General features: G+C 35.2%; 2 protein-coding genes across 4 annotated transcripts in view; one reads left to right on the top strand and one right to left on the bottom strand.

The window, feature by feature from the left end:
• The window catches only part of LOC137243588 (protein transport protein Sec24C-like), a 155,489-nt gene extending 143,496 nt beyond the window's left edge, over positions 1-11,993 (top strand). Inside the window, exons 2-9 of one of the 3 annotated variants that reach the window (XR_010950560.1) lie at positions 6,254-6,503; positions 6,569-6,765; positions 6,826-7,055; positions 7,114-7,455; positions 7,510-7,944; positions 8,010-8,183; positions 8,239-11,201; positions 11,261-11,993. Coding sequence is in view for 2 of the 3 variants with exons in the window: in XM_067771434.1 (XP_067627535.1) it covers positions 6,905-7,055; positions 7,114-7,427 (465 nt within the window). In the remaining variant the exon portion in view is untranslated. Of the gene's footprint in view, positions 1-6,253; positions 6,504-6,568; positions 6,766-6,825; positions 7,056-7,113; positions 7,456-7,509; positions 8,184-8,238; positions 11,202-11,260 lie in introns of all 3 variants that reach the window. The other 2 variants (XM_067771434.1, XM_067771433.1) reach the window with 2 other exon arrangements.
• Positions 11,994-21,480: 9,487 nt separating this feature from the next.
• On the bottom strand, positions 21,481-23,593 carry LOC137243590 (probable ATP-dependent RNA helicase ddx42). Its single transcript, XM_067771435.1, has one exon. It carries the CDS (start codon positions 22,543-22,545, stop codon positions 21,481-21,483), a length of 1,065 nt encoding a protein of 354 aa, XP_067627536.1. The 5' UTR covers positions 22,546-23,593.
• Positions 23,594-24,058: the final 465 nt, after the last annotated feature.

Genomic DNA, 24,058 nt, shown 5'->3' on the forward strand with positions numbered 1-24,058 from the left:
ATTGTCATGACGATTGATACACTTTTCAATGAACAGCTAATCACTGAAACTCAAAAGTAGAAAGAAATTTCATGACAATCACGTGGAAAAATAACAGGACACTTTTGATGACCTCGACGAATTATTTCGTTGACTTCTTCAGATCGCAAAAACTTATTATTCAGTACCGATATCGAAGTCGTTTAAATAATCTGGACTTTGATACAGAGTTGGTGGTATTGTTGGAAGACTTTTTGAAGATGAACCTTCATCAGTGTCACCACGAAAACTTTACGATTTCGGATTCATGTAAACATACATACATTTGTGTTTGATGTTTTCATTGTCTCCTCAGGCCCAGGAAAAAAATCATTATCAATATTCGTTGCTTTTGAAACTCGGCTTATAATTTGCACATGGAACTACTAAAGACTCTCCTGTATTAAAAAAAAAATGCCTTAGTACCTCTAAATCGCGGGCCCCCTGAGAAACACATTTTTGTTTGATGTTTTTATTGTCTCCTCACTGTTCGAAGGCCCAGGCAAAAAATCATTATCAATATTCGTTGCTTTTGAAATTCGGCTTATAATTTGCACATGGAACAACTAAAGACTCTCCTGTATTAAAAAAAAAAAAATGCCTTATTACCTCTAAATCGCGGGCCCCCTGGGAAACCTCGGGCCCGGGGGAATCCCCCACCCCCTCTCGACGAGCCTGGATGTACCTATGAATGAATGGGCAATGATAACTTTCGGTTGACTTAAATTGGCTATTGGCCGATCAAGTCGGCAGTGGCTATCGAAAAAATTGGCAGACGCTAGCTATGTTTTGTCATATCGGTTCTCTCCAAAATGGATCTCTGAATTCGCCCCTGAAACCCGGAAATATATTGAAGACAATTATAATGAAAATTTCGTTTGAAAAACAATAGCAAAATATTTTGCCAAACAAGCGCTAATTAAATTTAACTGGAATAAACATAATGATCTTGAATTTGTTATTTTGGCAAAACAATAGCTGTTTTCTCAGCAGGCAATTTTACCTCAAGGTATAATAAGTATCTAACATACATACATATAAAATTCTTGTGGCAGTGTTTGTGGTTGAACTGTTTCGGAACGGCTCGACCGATTCTCGTGAAATTTTGTGAGCATATTAATTAGGTCTGGGAATCGGTTCTTATCTATTTTTCAAAATGATAAGGAAGTTCCACCCCTATTTTTTTTAGACAATAGTTTCGGTTTTTAGTTTTCCTTAAAACAGCATTCAAAAATACATACAACCCTCTGGGACTTCGAAAGAGATAGAGTTGGGCAAAGATAGAGAGATATGGTTAGATTGGGCAAGGGAGGCAGAAGGAGACGGAGAAGGAGCTAGATAGAGAAGTAGAGAATAAAAAGACGGAGAGCTAGACGCATAGAGAGGAGGAATAAAAGCACAATGGAAAGGGGAAGAGAGTAGGTGGGAGAGGTAGACACTACTTAAAAGTTATGCAGCAATTGTAAAATCAAAAAAATGTGAGGATGAGCTCTCGGTCGAATAGGCTGATGGATGGACATATGAATGAATGGGCAATGAAAACTTTCGGTTGACTTAAATTGGCTATTGAAAAAAATCGTTAGATGTTAACACCGATCAAGTCGGCAGTGGCTATCGAAAAAATTTGGCAGACGCTAGCTATTTTTTGTCATACCAGTTCTCTCCAACATGGCTCTCTGAATCCGCCCCTGAAACCCGGAAATATATTGAAGACAATTATAATGAAATTTTCGTTTGAAAAACAATAGCAAAATATTTTGCCAAATACCTAAGCGCTAATTAAAATGAATTTGTTAGTTTGGTAAAACAATAGCTGTTTGCTCAGCAGGCAATTTTACCCGAAAATTACTCAAGCTGTATTAGCTATGTTTTTTTTTTTTACATCTATATACATATACGCTTAAACTTTATATAGACTGCTAAGCGTTAAACTTTATCTACACTTCTGAAATTGCTGCGCAGAAAATTAGTACTCATAAATTTCAATACGCATTATACTCAGAAGTAACTGAAATGTGTGTTTATGTTTTACCTCTACTAATGGTGTGCGTCCACTATTCACCGCAACCGATTCAGCTATAGATTATACACTATGTCCGATAGAGGTGTGTGTCTCCGCTTTTCGGTACAACTCTTTCTGTAGTTAGTTATTTAACCACTGCCGCTAGTTTAGGAGACCTAACATTATCTAGGAGAGGATAAGCGTTTTTTACCCGCAAACGTAGAATCATAAAATTGTAAAATATAAAGAAACACGGCTAATAATTATCTAACATACATACATATACAATTCTTGTGACAGTGTTTGTGGTTGAACTGTTTCGAAACGGCTCGTCCAATTCTCATGAAATTTTGTGAGCATATTGATCAGATCTGGGATGCGGATCTTATATATTTTTCAAAATGGCAAGGTTTATAAGTAAGATATGTTCTATCTCCATCTTTGTGGAGGCTATTTGGTACACAATAGTGCAGTACCTACTGTGTAGTAGTGTGTGGAGTAGCTCTACTGTTTTTCGCGGATTGCTTTGGATGGAAAAACATTACTTCCCTGTTTGGATTCTTAATATTGATATAACCACGCGCTTTTGATATCCTCGCCTTTGTTAAAATTTTCAATGGGTCATATTTCACACTAAGGTACGGATTTTCAGTAGTTGGTTAAGCTAAGCTTAAACTAAGTCTGCTTAAACTCTAGTCAAATTTAAACTCCAGTCAAACTACTGAGTAGTTTTTCAGTCAGAGTTTAAGGCCGCCTTTGGGGTAGGCTTTTTTGTACGGCAACATTGGTATTTTATTATCTAGATAATTTGTAGATACGACAACAGCTGGATTTTGCTTACCCAACAAACATTTAAATGTAATTTCTCCACCGAAATATATATCTAGTTCCGGAGGTGATATCCAACATCACTATCTAGTTATTCTTAAACCAGATAGTTCTCAAGTTGATATTCAACTTCATTCTCCAATCACTATCCAACCTTTGAGAGATTTTGAGAAATGTACATTTCTCAAATGAATATTCATACATTGGATATCGAGTTGAGGTTAAGTTAAAAAAAATCTAAAAGGTCGTACCACTAAAGCCAACAGCTATTTATTGTGAGAAATAAACATCTGATGGATAGCAGTAATGAAGCGTAATTTATTAAAAATAAATTATATATATTTTATTTTATATTCGTGAAAATACTGTAGTATTGGAATCTTAAACTTGATTCCAGTGAAATAACCATAAGTTGGGTATAATATTATTCAACTTAAATAAAAGCATTTTTCGCTTTATAAAAAATTCCCTATTTTGCTGAGTACACTATGATTCTCAAGCTTAGCCACTGTTTCGTAACAACTCTTGAAATTTTAGAGGTATGCTAGTTATCAACATGAGCTCTAATGGTACTCAAGCCCAAATGCTTGTTGGGTATATTCGACGCCATTTCGAACGCGAATCACCTATAGGTTAACTAGAGTTTAACCTGCCAGTTTGGCCGCTTAAGCTCAGCTTAAAATTCAGTTAAAGTAGACTGAAAAAATTGCAGAATAAGTTTAATTGTAGTTTAACTGACAAAATGAGTTGAACTTCTACTGAAAAACCGGGCCTAAATCTGACTAAAAAATATACCATCACAGCAATCCATATCTAAAATTTCGCTCAAATTTTGCATCAATCCTGATAGCAGCAACCCGGTAGTTTTGACAAAGAGAGTAGATAATAAGAGGCACCAGCTGTAAATGTCGGGCAGAACTTTAATTTGCCAATGTACCTATTTCTTGGGCTCGGCCATTCCGTCTCTTCCTATTTTTCGTAAATAGTTTTCTCATATTTTTCGTCTCGCCTGACGAAAACTAAGTAGAGAAGAAGTCAAAATGAGTGACATTGAGTTATTTTCTGCATTTGAGCTTTTTGAAGTTTTGTTTACTTTTGTACAAATGCAAACAATATTTATGCAATATTGAGAGGTTTTATGACTTTAAATAAATAAATTATAGAATAGTACAATTTAATTAATCAGGAGGAGGTGTTGCGTTTTGCCGACGGCAAATCATAATTGTAATTGGTAATTAATAATTGGTGTAACTGTTCCTCCCACAAAATCTCCCAAGGAAATTGCGCCAAAAAAAGGGTCGTAGGCAAAAATAATAAATTAAATCTTAGCGAAAAGTAGTAATGTGACTGAAAAATTGTTTTCAGTTTTTTATCATCAAAAGTGTTGTTATTCCCTTTGTTAATTTTTATAAGATTTTAAAATTTAATAATCAAAATTATTCAAAAATGATTTCAAGAAGTGATCGGAAAATTATTTCCAGTTCTTGATCATTATATATATTTATATACATACCTACCTATGTATGTAAATTGTGTTTACCAACGAGAAAAAAAAACGATTTTCCAATCCGTTCCGTTGTGCCACAATGTCTACATATGCACATATTATGTAAGTATGTACATATGAATATGCAAACGCACATTCAACATTATCAAATATATGTACATATGCAGGTATCATGATAACAAGATTGATAAGAGCATCTGCACATTCATATACCTAATTGCATTCATACATACATATGTACACACATACATATGTACATACCTATGTACACATGTACACAATTAAATTACGAACACACACTACATACATACATGAGTGGCATCATGATAACGAGATTGATAAAAACATCTGCAAATTCACATAATTCTCTGATATGAATGTACGCATGCGAGTTAAGGAAAACTTTAATTTGCGTGGTTGATAAATCAAAACAAACGCATGCCCTACATATCTACATAATGAATGTATGTTCAAATATTCTAACCATCTGATCTATACAAATATATGTATGTAAGTTCGTTTGTTATTACACACAAAACTTCATCCTCGACGCTATGACTAAAAAATAACAAACACACATTACATACTTGTGGCTTGACACAAATAATAAAATACATAAATTATTATTTTTTGTGGCCATTCTTGTACATATGTAGATATATGTGAATGTATGCGCTCGATATTTCTAGACAATACAAAAATCAAAATTCAATTTGCCGCGACGATGGTCAATAGATTAATATGCAGACAGTTGAAGGCCAAGATTTTAAGGGGCCCGTCATGGCTGCGTAGCACATGCACTGAAAATATGTAAATCTCAAACCAGGCAAATGACAGCGCAAATCAGATATAAAGAGGGATAAATGCGATGGATGGTGGGATGCAATTGACCATAGAGACCGCGGCTTGTAATTCTACAAGACCGAAAATTGTATTCACCTCATATCTGTCACAAATTTGTATTCCAATATGTACTTTACTATCGAATTTGACACTATTTTGCAATTTTTCTATGAAAGGATAGTGGTTTTCAATATTCTTAAAACAGGTGCAGTGGTGAATTACCATTCAACAATTTCATACCTTCCACCCAAATTAAACCTACCTACCCACACTACTACTTTTCCATCTAGTACTCATTACTTTAATAGCAAAGTATCAATACAAGCATAATATGCATTAATAAAGGGGCCCAATAAACACTGCCAAATCCCATCTAAAAATGGCAAGTTGTAGAAGCTCATAAGGGTGTTCATGCTTAAGCGTCAACTTGAAATTGTGCATTTTGATGAATGTAGTGTAAAACTGTTAATGGAAAATGTCAAAACATATTATGCTATATTGCACAATGATTTTGCGGTTTCCGTTCATGATGTTGCTATCATATAAATATGTAGAGTTACTGAGCATTAAAAAAATTTGGGTTTTTGAATTTTTTCTCAAAAGTATGATGAAAAAAATGTAATTACCTATAACATACCTTAGGGCGAGACCACTAGTCTTAATGACTGATAAATTCAACCATACCCTGCAAAAATCGTGTGACCAAAAATGCACATAGCCACACGAATTTTTGACAGGGGTAACGCTTTGGAATGAAAAATTCTCCAAATGAAATAGCATGTTGACAAATTTAGCTTTGCCACAATGTATCGTGCTCTCTCGCACCTACTATATTCATAGCTATTGTGAAATATGTAATTTTTGTGTGGAAAAAAATTTTCAGCGAGTCCGCCATTTTCCGCGAATTGAGCTGCAGGCCTGTGCTAATTTTGGAGCATTAAATTAAATTAAATTAAAATAACTTAGCGGTGTTGGAATTAAGTGTTTGGAAAGTGAATTTAATATGTATTTATGTTTGTAGTTGTACAATATTACAAATTCTAATATTTTTCCAGAAAACAATTGTTGCACTTCGTGCACGTCTCCAACAAATGGAATCAACAACACAATACGCTTCGTTGCCTGGAAATCGAGCACAAATTGAAAACCTCAACAGCCAGGTTATCCTCTACAACAACCGGGTGCACCACGTGGTTACATGGGTCAAATGATGCCACCAACCTGGGCAGGCGCCGATGCCCAGTCAACCACTCAAGCCGGGTTAACCCCCAATACCCGGACACGTCCGGACGTCCTCGTTATAATGTATGCTAATACAACTAATATATTAAAAAATTTGCTGATGATTATTTTTGTGTTATTTTCTTTAGCAACCACCTGCACCTGTTACTGGTAAATATCAACAGCCGCAACAGTATGATCAAGCCCAAGGCCGTTTAGATCCCGATCAGATGCCAAATCCGATAATAAAATAGCGCTGGTGGTGCTTTTATTACTAATGAACACCATTGGTGACCACAAAATATGTGGTGGCAGATCAGGGTAACTCCTCGCCACGTTACGTTAGGTATCGCTATTCGAAATTAATGTTTTGTTTGGCAATTACATTGATCTTTCTTCTTTGCAGGTCCTCTTTGCATTGCATACCTGCATCAGCTGATTTATTAAAAACAACAGCTTTTTCCATTATACTTACCGTATAACCAATGGCACGAACGGTTGAGGGTGAATATGAGCCACCCATTGTAAATTTTGGTGAATTGGGTCCAATTAGATGTAATCGTTGCAAGGCTCATATGCAATTTGTAGATGCTGGTCGTCGTTACCAATGTCTTATGTGTAAAGTAACAGCAGATGGTAAAAAAAGATCTTTCACTTTTACTTGTTTTCATTGATCCATATTTTTTCTCAACAGTGGCAACTGTATATTTGCAACATTTGGGCCGCACCGGACGGCGTGTCGATAAATATGAACGTCCTGAACTTGTATTGGGTACATATGAGTTTTTGTGTAAAAAATGTGTGGGTACCGATAGCTCTCAAGGTAAACCTCAACTCATATCCTATATCAATGCCTTGCAATCAATTGTGGACGCTGTACGCACTAAATTAGGTCCACGCAGTATGGACAAGCATATTGTTGATTCCAGTGGTAAGGCCACAATTTCAAATGATGGTGCAACCATTATGAAACTATTGGATATTGTGTATCCACCCGTAAAACTCTAATCGACATCGCCAAATCTCAAGATGCTGAGTTAAGTTTTTTGTTATATTAGAATGTGTAGAATAAAAATGTTTCTCTTATCAGGTCGGCGATGGCACCACTTCAGAAGTACTTTAAGCAGGTGAAATCTTAAAACAAGTTAAACCATATGTTGAGGAAGGCGTGCATGCATGTATCATCATTAAAGCTATACGTAAAGCATTATAATTATGAATGATTAAAATATGACATGTCTGTACATGTCGAAGCGCCAATCAAAGGAACAACAACGTGCTTTATTGGAAAACACGCTGCCACAGCAATGTCCTCCAAACTTATTCACCAACAAATTTTTGTGGACGCTGTACTTTCCTTTGATGGATCCAGCGTCATACAAAAGATGTAAATTCGCATTATTAAATATATTTTTGGAATTCAAGGCTGAGCTTAATAATTCCGAAAAGTACGTGTTGATAATGTTCAAGAGTATCAGAAAATTGTTGATGCTGAATGACGTATTCTGTACAATGAACTAGCTAAGTAAGGCGTCAATGTTGTGTTATCTAAACTACCAATTGGTGATGTTGGTACACACTATTTTGCAGATTGTGATATGTTCTGTGCTGTTCGTGTACCAGAAGAAGATTTAAAACGTACAATGAAAGCTTGTGGTGGTGATGTTATGACTACAGCTAATGATATTAATTCAAGTGTTTTGGGTCAATGTGATTACTTTGAAGAACGTCAAGTTGGTGGTGAACGTTTCAACGTTTTCCAAGGTTTGATAGTGGGTTTAACATTGATTTTATTTTCATAGTTTATAATTATTTAAAGGTTGCGTTAATGCTAGAACATGATTTTACGGGGCGGTGCCGAGTAATTTTTGGAAGAAACTGAGCTTCGTTACATGATGTTATAATGAATGTGCGGCGTACAATTAAACATGATTCTGTTGTTGCTGGTAAGTCAAAATACGAAACGAACTTTCGTTGCGGATCAGAGACGAATCGCTAGTGTATTTGCACTATGTTAAACGATGGCAACTTATCACTTGACAATTACTTTTGCCTTCCTGTTAGAAACGTAAAGACCGAACAAAAATGATAGAGAATACCATTGCCAGACGAAATCGTTTGGCGGCGAATCGTTCGTCTGAGCTATCGTTCGCAATACAGAATTAAGCCTTTAAGTTGTTAAGTAATATAATGAAAAGATTGTGTCCAACTCCCGAAGAAAAAAACTATAAAATTTGTGTCAGTGAAATGTTAATTATTGCTTTTGGTTGTTAGTTTTGAGGCATCGTCTTCGAGTGCCTTCTGATCGTATATGCCGGTTCTTTTTCATTCTTTTACATGCATAAAGTGCCTTCCTCACCCTCTCCTCCACGTTGAGCTTCCATGACAGCTTATTATCTAGGATGATTCCTAGATATTTTGTGCACGTTTTCTCCCGTAGGGTCGCCCCTCCTAACTTAGGGACTTTGTACCTCTTTGTAAACAAGACCATATGCAACGTCATCTGCGTAAACCGTAAGTTTTGCTGGTCCCTCGTAGAATCTTTTGAGCAGCTGGTTAATGACCAGTGTCCACAGCAGAGGTGATAGCACCCCTCCCTGCGGGGTGCCCCTGTCCTCTAATTTCATGGCCGCGTACAATCCCCATTGCGATGTAAACTTACTGCAGTTTAACATGCAGTCGATCCATCTGGGTAAGGCTGGATGTACTTTAACGTAATTAAGACCATCCATAATCGCCCATTTAGAAACACTGTTGAAAGCCCCGGCAATGGTTAAGAAGCCTTCTAGAGTATATTCCTTATATTCCAGGGCTTTTTCTATGCTTATTACCACCCTATGCAATGCGGTGTCTACTGACTTGCCTTTGGTGTACGCCTGTTGTGTTGTGGAGAGCAGCTTTAAACCACGTTGGACTTTATGTACACATCTATCAGCCTCTCAAAGGTTTTGAGCAGAAATGATGTTTAGCTATCGGGTCTATAATCTTTGGGATACACGTGACCGATCTCCCACGCCTTTGGTAGGAAAGCTACACGAGCAGTTCTCTAAGAGGGCGTTACATGATTCAGTTTTATGCACCCATCGAATCACTCATCTTCTCGGGAAAAGCCGGCGTGCACCTCCGAGAAAGTCGGAGTCTTAGCATTATCTCCCTTTGGCTTATCTCCTACTTCCGTAGTTGGAACTTCCCTCTGTCTCGCAGCCTTCGAGGTAGTTGCTACCTCGCTATTGGGCCCATCTGTCTTACAGCTTTGGGCCTACTTGTCTTGTCTATGCGACTGCCCTGCCTCGCGGCTCTGGAGCTGGGTCCTTTCTGCCTCTTGAAAGCAGGCTTGTCGCCTTCCGCCGAACGTTGCCTCTTCATTCTACGATTCGATGCTTCTTCCTCGTACCGGTTGCAGAACCGAAGGTTTCTAGCAGCAAACCTTTTGAACTGCCTTCGACCTACTTCTACCATTTCATGGGCCCATTCCAAGCGCTCGCTCTCCACTTCTGTTGGGTCGACCACTGCTCCCAGGCCGTGGAAAATTCTTAGTGCTGCACGGTACTGCGAGAGAGCTCTTTTACTTCCCTGCTCCGTACCCTTCTCCACTCTTCTACTCATTTGTGTGCTTTTCCAACACTGAGTTCATTGAGTCATCACTACTCTCGCTCGCCGAGCCCGACGCATCGGTTAAGGCGTATTCGTCGTCCTTGGCTTGCGACTCAATCCTCTTATCATCCTCCTTATTACAATTTGGTAAAGAGTCGTTCATCTTGGTCGTACGATCACCAGCCCGACAAGGCGGGCTCAGCGGTCCAGTATTATATACGGGGAAGGAACCGTCAGCCACAGCAGCGCCCCTTACTGTGGTAAGGCCATCAATACTTCCCGAGGTGGTTCGGTATCGGGAAGGCTCCGTTCAAATACAGCCGAATTTATCCCCTGGCTGCAAATTGTCCAATAGGCACGGCCCGCATAACACCCTGGATTAGGGGGTTGGCAGTTCTTGGTCACCGACATCCCGCCGCCCTCCTATGAGGCAAAACGGCCTAGATGCCAGTCCTAAACAGCCCCGTCTCATAGTCGGGCGCAATGGAGATCGGCTAAGCCCTCACACCAACGACGAGGTGCCTACCCTAGTGAGGGAGAGATTGGGGAGATAGCTGTTTATTTTATTACAAAGCTCATCGATGTAGGAAACAATTGCATAGGTGTAGAAGCAATAGGGACTCCTTCTGGTGGTAAAGGTAGCTATTGATATGTAGAAGTTAAACAGAAATTTGATGAATATGAGTTTTTTTAAGTTATTGCAAAAAAAGCGTTGAGGATTTTTAATATCTTACGAGGTACCTTTGTACATGTTTCTAAGAATGAAGAATGAGACCTATTCAAACTTCGCTATACTTTAATATACAATACTTCAACCCCATCACAACACAACCATTTCCGTATTGGATGGCAAATATGGCTTTCGCATTTTCTCCATCAATAACTTGACAAGGTGGAAGAAATCTATGCGCGTAAATCGCAACATATTATCTTGGTCGAGCGTTTCTTCAATAGCTCTCTAGTGGTGATGGTGACAGCAGAGAAACCCAACTGTTTACAAATGTTACACTTCAAAAAGAATCAAAATATCTGCGTCTACGGCTCAAATACCCACAGTATATGAATGAATCGAGCGCACACAATCGTCTGCCTAACGGATAGTATACATATCCGTCAACGAACTGGGTCTGAATACTGAAACAGTACACATATTCAAAATCGATGAGAAGGCTGTGATGATGGTATAGGGTGAGTTGTTGAATAACATACGAAAACCACTTTAACCCATCTATATATTTGCATTACAGCTAATGCTTTACAAACAGCAAAAATTGCTGGCGCAAAGCAATTGAAAAAGGCAGGTGAAGCATTCATCACACTGTACGGATGGTGCAAAGTTAGAAACTGCTGTTGTAACTGCTGCTGCCGACACAACGGACATCTCTACTTCGCCGAGTAGCGGCTCATGCGACTATCTGTCGAAGACAGTATAATCATATCTTTTGCCAACACAGGTTAGCGATGTGCTTGCACAGGAAAATATTTCAATTGGAAAACAAAAACCAATTAAGAGAGTTTATTTATTATTAAAGTACTTACTTTTCTTTATATCAACTGTATTAATTTAAGTTACAATTTCATGTACATATATAATAAAGTATGTCGTGGTACGATTGCTGTTGGAATTAGATTTGAAACCAATCAATACTTCTGCTAAGGGTTGCAGAATTATTGCTGATTAGATTTAGAACAATAATAAGTCTGACTCAATTACTAGTCGTACATTTTTAAGTTCAACAATTACGACAGCAATCTGATTCCACGACACCTTTGAATATTCTTGATCTGAAAAAAAAGTAAACCTAATCTGAATTTCTACTAAGCTTTAAGTTGTAGATTATTCAAATAATTGGAGTTTTTTCTAAAGCTTAAAATTATTTTCTGCTCGCTTAGAAAAGATTTCAATTGGAAAACAAAAACCAATTAAGCGAGTTTATTTATTATTAAAGTACTTACTTTTTTTTATATGAATTGTATTAATATAAGTTCCAATTTCATGTACATATATAATAATATTGAAAATATAAATATGGTACAAAGAAATTCTAGAGTCACCCCTGGTCCACCTTTATGGCGATATCTCGAAAAGGCGTCCACCTATAGAACTAAGGCCCACTCCCTTTTAAAATACTCATTAACACCTTTCATTTGATACCCACATCGTACAAACAAATTCTAGAGTCAACCCTGATCCACCTTTATGGCGATATCCCTAAATGGCGTCCACCTATAGAACTATGGCCCACTCCCTCATAAAATACTCTTTAATGCCTTTCATTTGATACACATGTCATACAAACACATTCCAGGGTTACCCTCGGTTCATTTTCCTACATGGTTATTTTCCCTTATGTTGTCACCATAGCTCTAAGCTGAGTATGTAATGTTCGGTTACACCCGAACTTAACCTTCCTTTCTGTTTACGCCGCCTCCTTCATAATTTATACGGCCGCGAAATCCTTATGCGCAGCCGTGCGCGGCGAATGGAAAGGCGCCAACGCGCATACACTACCATCGTCAACAATTATATATGGCATTCGTCAGTCAAGAATTATTACTCGGCAACCGCGGACGCGCTCCTACTACAAAGTCGTGTATATATATGTACATATTTAAATACTTTGATTTTTTCCAAGTTTGAAGAAAGTGAATAGGAAAGAAATAAAAATAATATTGAATAACAAAATAAAATTTTGAATTTGTAACGTTTATAAAAAAAACCAATAAATCTTTTTATTTCGGACTTGAGTGTAGCGAAGAGAGACCAAGTGAAAGTTATTCACTTACTGTTTTTTAAATAATATTTGATACATTGAAAGTGAACAAGTTTACAATCCTACTACGCTAATTTTTAGGAGGAATCTTAGACGTGGTAAGAATATGTAGTATGTTGGCATTTCTTCAAATTAAAGTTATTGCCAAGTCAAAAAAATGTGAGGATGTCCTCTCGGGCGGATAGGCTGACGGATGGACCTAAGAATGAATGCGCAATGATAACTTTCGGTTGACTTAAATTGGCTATTGAAAAAATTCGCTAGATTCTAACACCCATCAAGTCGGCAGTGGTTATCGAAAATTTGGCAGACGTTGGCTATGTTCTGTCATATCGGTTCGCTCCAAAATGGATCTCTGAATCCGCCCTGAAACCCGGAAATATATTGAAGCCAATTATAATGAAATTTTCGTTAGAAAAGCAATAGCAAAATATTTTGCCAAACAAGCGCTAATTAAATTTCGCTTGAATATACATATTTATCTTGAATTTGTTATTTGCGAGGGCTTATTCGCTGACCACGGGACTATGCCACCCGGTATAGAGATATACGCCGCCGCCGCCGCCGATTAGGGTCGTTTTTAGCACGCCGCCGCCGAATGTCAAAAATTTCGGCGCGGCGGCGGCGTCCGGCGCGTTACTATATTTTCTACTCGTTTAAGACTGTTTAGGCCATTTATTGTTTATGTCGAAAATTGGTCGGATATGATCGAAAGTGGTAACAACGGATGCACATCACTGCCAGTTATAAGGAACTAATTGCGAAATTTAACTCTTTCTAACTGTTGAAAAGTTATTTAAAAAACAAAAAGACGTTTTCGATGTCACGGACTTTGCATCACCCAATTCACCAAGTTATTAAATCAAAACACTAAAAGAAAAGTTATATAATAAACTAGCTTTACCAGGCGCACGTTGTAACTCCCGAGATCGAATGGATGTTGCGTTATTTTTATACTCAGTTGAGCAGAGCTCACATATATATATACATAACTTTGATTGGATAACGGTTGGTTGTACAGGTATATATAGATATAGACTTCCATAAATCAAAATCATCAGTATCGAAAAAAAATTCGATTGAGCCATGTCCGTCCGTCCGTCCATCCGTCCGTCCGCCCGTCCGTCCGTCCGTCCGTCCGTCTGTCCGTTAACACGATAACTTGAATAAATTTTGAAGTATCTTGATGAAATTTGGTATGTAGGTTCCTGGGCACTCATCTCAGATCGCTATTTAAAATGAACGATATCGGACAATAACCACGCCCACTTTTTCGATATCGAAAATTTCGAAAAATCGAAAAAGTGCGATAATTCATTACCAAATACGGATTAAGCGATGAATCTTGGTAAGTTAGTTGAACTTATGACGCAGAATAGAAAAATGGTAAACTTTTGGACAATGGGCGTGGCACCGCCCACTTTTAAAAGAAGGTAATATAGAAGTTTTGCAAGCTGTTATTTGGCAATCGTTGAAGATATCATGATGAAATTTGGCAGGAACGTTACTCTTATTACTATATGTCTGCTTACTAAAAATTAGCAAAATCGGAGAACGACCACGCCCACTTTTTAAAAAAAAATTTTTTTTAATTCGAATTTTAAAAGAAAAGTTAATATCATTAGAGTATATAAGTAAATTATGCCAACATTCAACTCCAGTAATGATATGGTGCAACAAAATACAAAAATAAAAGAAAATTTCAAAATGGGCATGGCTCCGCCCTTTTTCATTTAATTTGTCTAGGATACTTTTAATGCCATAAGTCGAACAAAAATTTACCAATCCTTGTGAAATTTGGTAGGGGCATAGATTTTATGACGTTAACTGTTTTCTATGAAAAAGGGCGAAATCGGTTGAAGCCGCGCCCAGTTTTTATACACAGTCGACCGTCTGTCCTTCCGCTCGGCCTTTAACACGATAACTTGAGCAAAAATCGATATATCTTTACTAAACTCAGCTCACGTACTTATCTGAACTCACTTTGTATTGGTGTAAAAAATGGCTGAAATCCGACTATGACCACGCCCACTTTTTCGATATCGAAAATTACGAAAATTGAAAAAAATGCCATAATTATATACCAAATACGAAAAAAGGGAGGAAACATGGTAATTGTATTGCTCTATTGACGCAAAATATAAAAAAAAATAAATGTAAGGCGCGATAACCTCCGAAGAGATCTAAGGTCGAGCTTCTCTTCCAAGTTGCGTCGTGCTCTTCTTGATTTTCCCTACAAATTGGCCGGACGGGACCTACATGTTTTATGCCGACTCCGAACGGCATCTGCAAGGCAGATGAGTTTTCACTGAGAGCTTTTCATCGCAGAAATACACCCGGAGCGCTTGCCAAACACTGCCGAGGGGCGACCCCGCTTAGACAAGTTTTCTTCTAATTTAAAAACCTTATTTCTAAAATTTTGATGTTGCTTTGCCCGGGCTTCGAACCCAGGGCATACGGTGTGGTAGGCGGAGCACGCTACCATCACACCACGGTGGCCGCCAATATGGACGCAAAATATAACTTTAGAAAAAAACTTGGTAAAATGGGTGTGACACCTACCATATTAAGTAGAAGAAAATGAAAAAGTTTTGCAGGGCGAAATCAAAAGCCCTTGGAATCTTGGAAGGAATACTGTTCGTGGTATTACATATATAAATAAATTAGCGGTACCCGACAGATGAAGTTCTGGATCACCCTGGTCCACATTTTGGTCGATATCTCGAAAACGCCTTCACATATTCAACTAAGGGCCACTCCCTTTTAAAACCCTCATTAATATCTTTAATTTGATACCCATATCATACAAACACATTCTATAGTCACCCCTGGTCCACGTTTATGGCGATATCTCGAAAAGGCATCCACCTATGGAACTAAGGCCCACTCCCTTTTAAAATACTCATTAACACCTTTCATTTGATACCCATATAGTACAAACGCATTCTAGAGTCACCCCTGGTCTCCTTTATGGCGATATCACGAAACGGCGTCCACCTACGGAAATAAGGATCACTCCCTTTTAAAATTCTCATTAACACCTTTCATTTGATACACATGTCATACAAACACATTCCAAGGTTACCCTCGGTTCATTTTCCTACATGGTTATTTTCCCTTATGCTGTCACCATAGCTCTCAACTGAGTATGTAATGTTCGGTTACACCCGAACTTAACCTTCCTTACTTGTTCCTGTTTTGTTTGTTGATAATTTAATTTATTTTAAAAATATTTTTATTTGCTTCAAATATTATAATTTATTAAATTTTGATGAGCTCGAGTCAGTTTAAAAAATTGAAACACAGTTTAAATGTTTGTATTTCTAATTTTATTTGGTCGATATTTCGATCTCATTATGAGATCATCTTCAGGAAACTATTGAATATGTTTTACCGACAGCCGACAAATAAAATTAGAAATACAAACATTTAAACTGTGTTTCAATTTTTTAAACTGCCTCGAGCTCATCAAAATTTAATAAATTTAATTTATTGTTCTGTAAATTGAATTGAATTTTGTACGCATATTTGGTGAAATTTTCTGTTAAAACATTTTATTCTTGTATCTTATTGTATCTTATTTTATATTATTGTATTTTACCGCTGATGATTGTTGCTTTGATTACATTCCGAAGAAGCATGCCTGGTGAGCCAATTTTCAAAGGTGATATATGCGCAGGCATTCCCTTTGGTTCTAAGGAGTATAGAAATTTTTTTGGATAACTCACAATTTTATCTTCATCTGTAACTGTGTCGATCGATTTACATATATTTCGTCACTTCACCAGGAAATTGATTTTAAAAGCGATCATTGATTTTGTTAACATGATAATTTTTGGAAGCTAAGATAGTTCGTTCGCATAGCCAAAAAACTAAAACATATAAATTTAAAATTCTTAATTCTGAAATATGAAAAACTTTCGTCTTGATTGAAGGAACCTCGAGCAAAAATTTGGTGATGATCGAAGTATAGCAAACATGTTTTCATAGGGAACACACACACCGAATTTGATTGTTATAGAAGATGTAGATAGACTGAAGCTAAACAATTTTTATAACAGCGGCAGATTACTAAACGTCCAAGAGGCATAACAGCTAAACTCAACAATGCAGTCAAACTTTAGGTGTTCAAATAACTTAAGTTTGTACGGCAGCCATAGTTTTTCCCCATTCCACATTTTACTGGAGGTTTTAGGACTTAACGTCACATAGCTCCTTACCAATTTTAATTATCCTACCATTACGACATCCAGATATATGCAGTATAATATATTCCATTTGTATGGGAGGTGCCACGCCCCTTTTTCCCAATTCCATATTTTCTTGGTGGTGTTAAGGATTGACCTCAAATAACTCCTTACTGAATTTCAATGTTCTGGCATGTATACCTTCAAAGTTATGCAGTACCAAAGATTCCATTTGAATGGGAGGTTCCACGCCCCCTTTTTCCCAATTCCGCATTTTCTTGGTGGTGTTAGGGATTGACCTCATATAACTCCTTACTGAATTTCAATGTTCTGGCATGTATACCTTCAAAGTTATGCCGTACTAAAGATTCCATTTGTATGGGAGGTGCCACGCCCCTTTTCTCCAAATTCCGCATTTTCTTGGTGGTGTTAGGGATTGACCTCATATAACTCCTCATTGAATTTCAATGTTCTGGCATGTATACCTTCAAAGGTGTGCATATCGAAATTATTTTTAGCCTAAAACCTTCCCGTTGATCGAAGGAACCCATAACCAAAATTTGGTGATGATTGATGTGTGGGAAATACGTTTCCATAGCGAACACACACACACACAGAATTTGATTTTTATATATATATGGCTAAACAGATTTGGGATTTCAAAATCAACTAACCATCATCTCTCCTTCCTGTATCTTTCCTAAAAATTTCATGGCAATCTGTCGAGCTGTTCTCGAGTTATGGAGTGACAATCAAAATGTACACTTCTTTTTATATAGAAATGATGCTAATGTCTTTATGTGTTAAAGAACTTTTATTAACTGCTCATTATACAAAAATGTGTAACATACATAAACCTTAAACGGAATTAGAAAATACAATTATTGAAAAAGAGAAAGTAAAGAAGTAATGTAGGTATGAATGTATGTTCTGTGTTACATAGGTATGTATGTACGTGTTGATGTTAAATGTGAGTACGTATGTAAATAGTGGGTGTAAATAAAGAGAGTAGTTTCAAATATAAGTAAGCTTAATAAATAAAATAATTATGAGAGTAGGACTAAGCTTAAATTAAGAGTAAGATTAAAGTTAGAAGTATGTATAAGTAAATATAAGTAAGTATAAGCGTACGTAAGATTATAATGTAACTCCTCCACCCGTAAGTTATTTGTGCCCTCACAAATATTTAATTTACTGATTATTTATTGTATTACAAAAATTGAAAAAAATTTCATGGTAAAAACAAAAGAAAATGTTTTAACTACTACTTACATTATTTATTGTTCAAATTGTAGTTTCGCTTGAATTGACTTTTGTAATATTTTATATTTCTATTGTTAGAAGAATCTATAACATAATTACCTTGGCGATCATATTTTACAAGTTTCTTATATTTAGGCTTACTTTTCGCAATTTGTCTATTAACTACAATGTTTTCTAATTGTTTAGGTTCAGCATTTCTATTTTTATTTAATTTATTTATTCTTTGAATTTTTTGTTGTTCATACTCTTTACATAATTTATTTATGTCTTCTTTATCATAGTTTTTTATTATAAAATCAATTGGTCGTATTTTTGTGGTAGAATGAATAGTTCTATTGTAGGCATTAAATATATTAAAAAGTTTGTCATCTAAGTCTATTATTTTATTATTGTTGTCAGCTTCTAATATGCGTAGATGTTCATTAAGTGTGCCGTGGAGGCGTTCAATGTCTGAATTACCTGTCTTAAGGTATGGCGTGGTTACGTGTGACTCAATGCCTTGTTCTTTTAAAAATAACTTTACAGCACTATGTAAAATGCAACGATCGTTATCGAATATGAGTTTATTCATCTTTCCTAAAAATAAAATACGTTCTTTTAAAGCGGCTAGAATCGCAATCCAGTTTCTATCATTTAATTTATGAAATGTAGCATACTTCGAGAATTTGTCTATGGTTGTCAAATACATTTTATTTCGGCAGGGGTACCAAATATCTATATGGACTATATCATTAAAATGTGTAGGGGTTTCTGTTATTTGGAACGGTATTTTTAAAGGGTTTCTGTCATGCTTAGCTATAGCACAAATGGAACAATTATTTATGTAATACGTTATAGTTTTATAAAGTTTCGGGTAAAAATATTTATTTTTTAACTCCAAAAATACTTCTTGAATGCCTCGGTGGTTATTGCGAAGATGTTCATTTTCAATGATAGTCAACATATCATTTTTGTCAGTGATTTCAATTAGCTTAATATTTGATCGATACAGTGTCAAAGATTTATTATCAAAATTACTAAGGTAAATATTTTTAAACTTCATAAAAAGGTCATCATTTTCACAATATATACACATTATACCTTTATCTATTAATATATCTTGCATAATTTTATTGAGATCGGATTCAAAGGTTATTTCTATGTGCTTCTGGCACTTTTTGTTCACAATTTTTAACATACACTTTTCTTTTTCTCCATAGCGTAGGTATATTTGATTCTTGTAGTAATTTATTGCTTTTTCAGTTATAAATATATAGTTCAAATTATCTTCAAGTGCACTGTGCACTGTCGCATCTGTTGATTTAATATCTATTTGATCATCACTTTCTCCATTGAATTTATTTTCTACACTTACTTGGCTATTAAAAATATTTTCTTTTACTGAATTTTTGACTTCGTCATTTACAAAATATCTAGTAAGAACGTCAGCAACTGTGTTGTCTTTACCTTTTATATGCGAAATTTCAAAATCATACACATTTAGTAGAATTTTCCACCTTTGTAGTTTCATGTTTGGCTCCTTAATGTTGTGTAGCCATACTAATGGTTTGTGGTCAGTTTGAATTTGAAACTTGCGACCGTATAAATATGTTCGGAAATGTTTTACTGACCAGACAACAGCAAGTGCTTCTTTTTCTATAGTTGAATAGCGAATTTCATGGTCAGACAATGTTCTTGATGCATAACAAATTGGATGGCCTTGTTGGCTTAAAACTGCACCTATTGCGAATTGTGATGCATCGGTTGTGAGTATAAACTTTTTAATAAAGTCTGGTGGTTGTAACACCGGTTCACTAGTAATAAGTTTTTTAATAGTTTCAAAGGAATTTAAGAAATCTTGGTTTTTAAAATCTAATACAGCATTTTGCTTTAAAAGTCGAACCATGGGATATGCAACTTTGGCATAATCTCGCATAAATTTTCGGTAATAACCGGTGATTCCTAAAAATCGTTTGATTTCCTTTATATTAGAAGGTGGCTGCATTTTATTTATTGCATCAATTTTTGAGGGATCAGGTTTAATACCTTCACCTGTTACAAGGTGCCCTAAAAACCTTGTAGTCAATGCCGCGAAATGGCATTTATCAATTTGTACTTTTAAATTTGAATCGCGTAAAGTGCTAAATACTTTTTTAATGGACTCTATGTGTTCCTGAAAACTGGTTGAAAAAATCAAAATGTCGTCTAGATAGACAACGCAAATTTTGTTAATATGATCTCTTAATACGTGGTTTATTAACCTTTGAAATGTTGCAGGGGCCGTTTTAAGGCCAAATGGCATACGATTAAATTCATAATGGCCACTTGCAGTAGAAAAAGCCGTTTTAGCCCTATCGTCAGGATGTACCTCAATTTGATGGAATCCCTTAGCGAGGTCTATAGTACTAAAATACGAACATTTGCCCAACTTATCAAATATGTCCTCCATATTTGGAAGTGGGAACTTGTCGTCCACTGTTTGGTCATTTAATTTTCGGTAGTCTATCACAATTCTCCATTTTTGTTTACTACTGTTATCCGGTTTCTTGGGTACAACCCATAATGGGGAATTGTAAGGACTGCTACTAGGCGATATAATATTTTGTGCTAGCATATCCTGTATTTGCCTATCCACCTCTGCTCGGTGTATCACAGGATATCTGTACAGTTTGCTATATATAGGACTGTCAGTTTTTGTTATGATTCGATGACGAATTTCACTACTAAAAGGTAAATTTTCGCCATCTTTATAAAAAATATCTTTAAATTTACTTAAAACTCTTTTTAAAATTTCTTCGTCTTTTGAATTTAAATTTGAAGGAAACATTTTAGGTAACGAGTCTTCCATAAATTCTTCTTCATTGGTCAATATTTTCAAAGTTTCAATATTCAGATAATCTTCTACTGCCAATTCTTCTTCTTCGCTAAAATAAATCGGTATTCTTGCATCTTTTGTTATTAAAACTCTATGTTCGTAGTCTATTTTACAACTCAAGCTAAGCAATATATTATTTCCTATCAGACCATCAAAATACCTGTGAAATTCAAATTCTAAAAAATTTACGTAAAAATTTGGCTTATTAAATTCTTTAAACAATGGAAAGCTATATTGAATGTCCGTTGTAACATCTCTATTAATTACTTTTAAGGTGATTGGACGTGATTTTATTTTCCATTTGGGATTGCATATATGTGGATTTATTATATTGAATTCTGCACCAGTATCTATTATAAACTTAAGTTTTCTTACGTTAGTGTTTATTGTTATATAGGGTAATTTCTTAGACCGTCTAATTGAAAATTTTGTTCATTTTCATTGACTCCTATTTCCATAGGCTCCGCAGGCGGATTTCTATTATTATACAGTCCTTCATTATTGTTGTTATTATATTGATTATAAAAATTACGTGAGCTACGATTCGTTCTATTTGTTTGGTTGCTGTTGTTACTATTAAAACTTGGCTGAACAAAGGAATTCATACTGTTATGGTTATTGTATCGCCCAGAATTATTAACATTACTGTTGCTGTACTGTGGTCTATGTTGTTGGCTAACATTACTGCTAATATCGTTTACTCTATCGTTATTACTGAACTGCTGCCTATTCTGTTGATTAACATAATTATTCAGATTGTTTTCTCTGTTATGTTGTCTATGCTGTTGAGTAGCATAAGAACTCATGTTACTAACATTATGTTCAAAGTTATTATTATTTTTGTTAAACTGAGTACTGTTAAAAAAATTTGTTCGTTTGTTTGTATATTTCAAATAACCATTTGATTTTATAATATCATATGCGTCTTTTAACGTTTTTGGATCCCTAGTCACAATAATGCTTTTTACAGGTTCCGGTAAACCAAATTTAAATGAATTCAAGGCAATTCTGGCATTGCTTTCACTATTTATACTCAATGAACTATTTCCACTAAATTGTGATGCGTTATTTAATCGACCTAATAATGTATTGAGTAAATTATAAAAAGCTTCAATTGTAGAATCACATCTACAAACTCTTATTTTATCAATTAATTCATCAACGGATTTTTTTTCGCCATGATTATCGATAAGAACTTTTCTTATTTCCGGCCAAATGTCTGGATTCCCGTTGATTAAAATTGATCTTCTAGCACTCCCAATAATTTTATCTTTAATTTGGCCAATTAATAAAATTTTATATTCGTCAGCGGTGAAACTATTTAAAATTTGAACCATGGAGTCTATTCGATGTACGAAATTTGACAATGCGTCTCTATTTCCATCATAAGGAGGAATGCTATTTATGTTTGTCGAAATAAGTTTAAATTTAATATTGACATCTAAGTTCTCCATATTGAATATAATGAATTTACACTAAATGAATTTCTACAAAAATGATCAAAATATGGATTTGCTCTCTTTAATGTTAATTACGTACATATATAAATAAATATATACATTTGTACATATGAGTGGAAAAATACCTTTTGACTCAATATTATTTCTTCTTAAGTTGTTATACTTTATTTGTATTTGTTGCAATTGACGAGTTGGATCAAAGATGACTTTACCTACTTGATGAGAAAATGATTGTTGTTGCTATTTGCTCCCCGTTTTTTGTGTACTCAAAATGTGCCCAAGTTAATGATTGATGTTCTCTTGTTTTGTAATTGTTGTTATATTTAATTGCTGATGTATGTTCATATATGCACACGGATATTGAGTTCTTTATGCTTGTTTTGTTGTTTTTAATATTTAATTTTGATTTTTCAGTTAGTTCATTTCTCGTATTTGGTTATTTTTAATATTTTTTTGTTGCATGCTCTCTTCGAGTAGCACAAATAAAAACAAATTGCATGAAATCAATTTATAGTTCTCTCGAAGGTGACCTCCAAATCACTTTTTTCTTTTTACAGTTTCTAAGAATGCAAATTTTTCGTTCTTTCTCTTTTTTTTTTATGCTGTTTTTGTATAGCACAAATTAACTAATAAAAAATATGCTTGTAATAAAGTTGTTGTTCCCTCTCCAAGGTGACCTCCAAATTACCGTTTTTTTCTTTCTACAGTTTTTAGAAAAGACATTTTTTCTTTCACATTTCTTGTTTTCTTGTATTTTTTATTTTCATTTTCGAGTGTTTTAAAACGTCTTTTCTGCACAATTTCACATAAATCACAATAAATTTTGTTTTAAAGTCAAACAAATATCCTTTTCGAACGATTTTGCTGCTTTTTCGTGACTCAAAGACTTAGTTATTTATATTTTTTTTGTGTAGAACTTCACGCTAATCACAATAAAATTTACGTTTAAAACATATGTCCTTTTCGAACAATTTTGCTTTACTCAAAAAAAATTTTTTTTTTTATTTTGCAGTGCGTGTTAGGTTCGCGTAAGACTGCGCCAGAAATGATGCTAATGTCTTTATGTGTCAAAGAACTTTTATTAACTGCTCATTATACAAAAATGTGTAACATACATAAACCTTAAACGGAATTAGAAAATACAATTATTGAAAAAGAGAAAGTAAAGGAAGTAATGTAGGTATGAATGTATGTTCTGTGTTACATAGGTATGTATGTACGTGTTGATGTTAAATGTGAGTACGTATGTAAATAGTGGGTGTAAATAAAGAGAGTAGTTTCAAATATAAGTAAGCTTAATAAGTAAAATAATTATGAGAGTAGGACTAAGCTTAAATTAAGAGTAAGATTAAAGTTAGTAAGTATGTATAAGTAAATATAAGTAAGTATAAGCGTACGTAAGATTATAATGTAACTATATATATAGATTTACATGCTCAATTTGCATATTTTTTTAAAAAAAATAATGAACAATGAATTCAAATAAAATTACCCAAGGCGTTTCAAA

This window comes from Eurosta solidaginis, chromosome 3 (assembly GCF_040869045.1).
Source record: "Eurosta solidaginis isolate ZX-2024a chromosome 3, ASM4086904v1, whole genome shotgun sequence".
Lineage (NCBI taxonomy): Eukaryota > Metazoa > Arthropoda > Insecta > Diptera > Tephritidae > Eurosta > Eurosta solidaginis.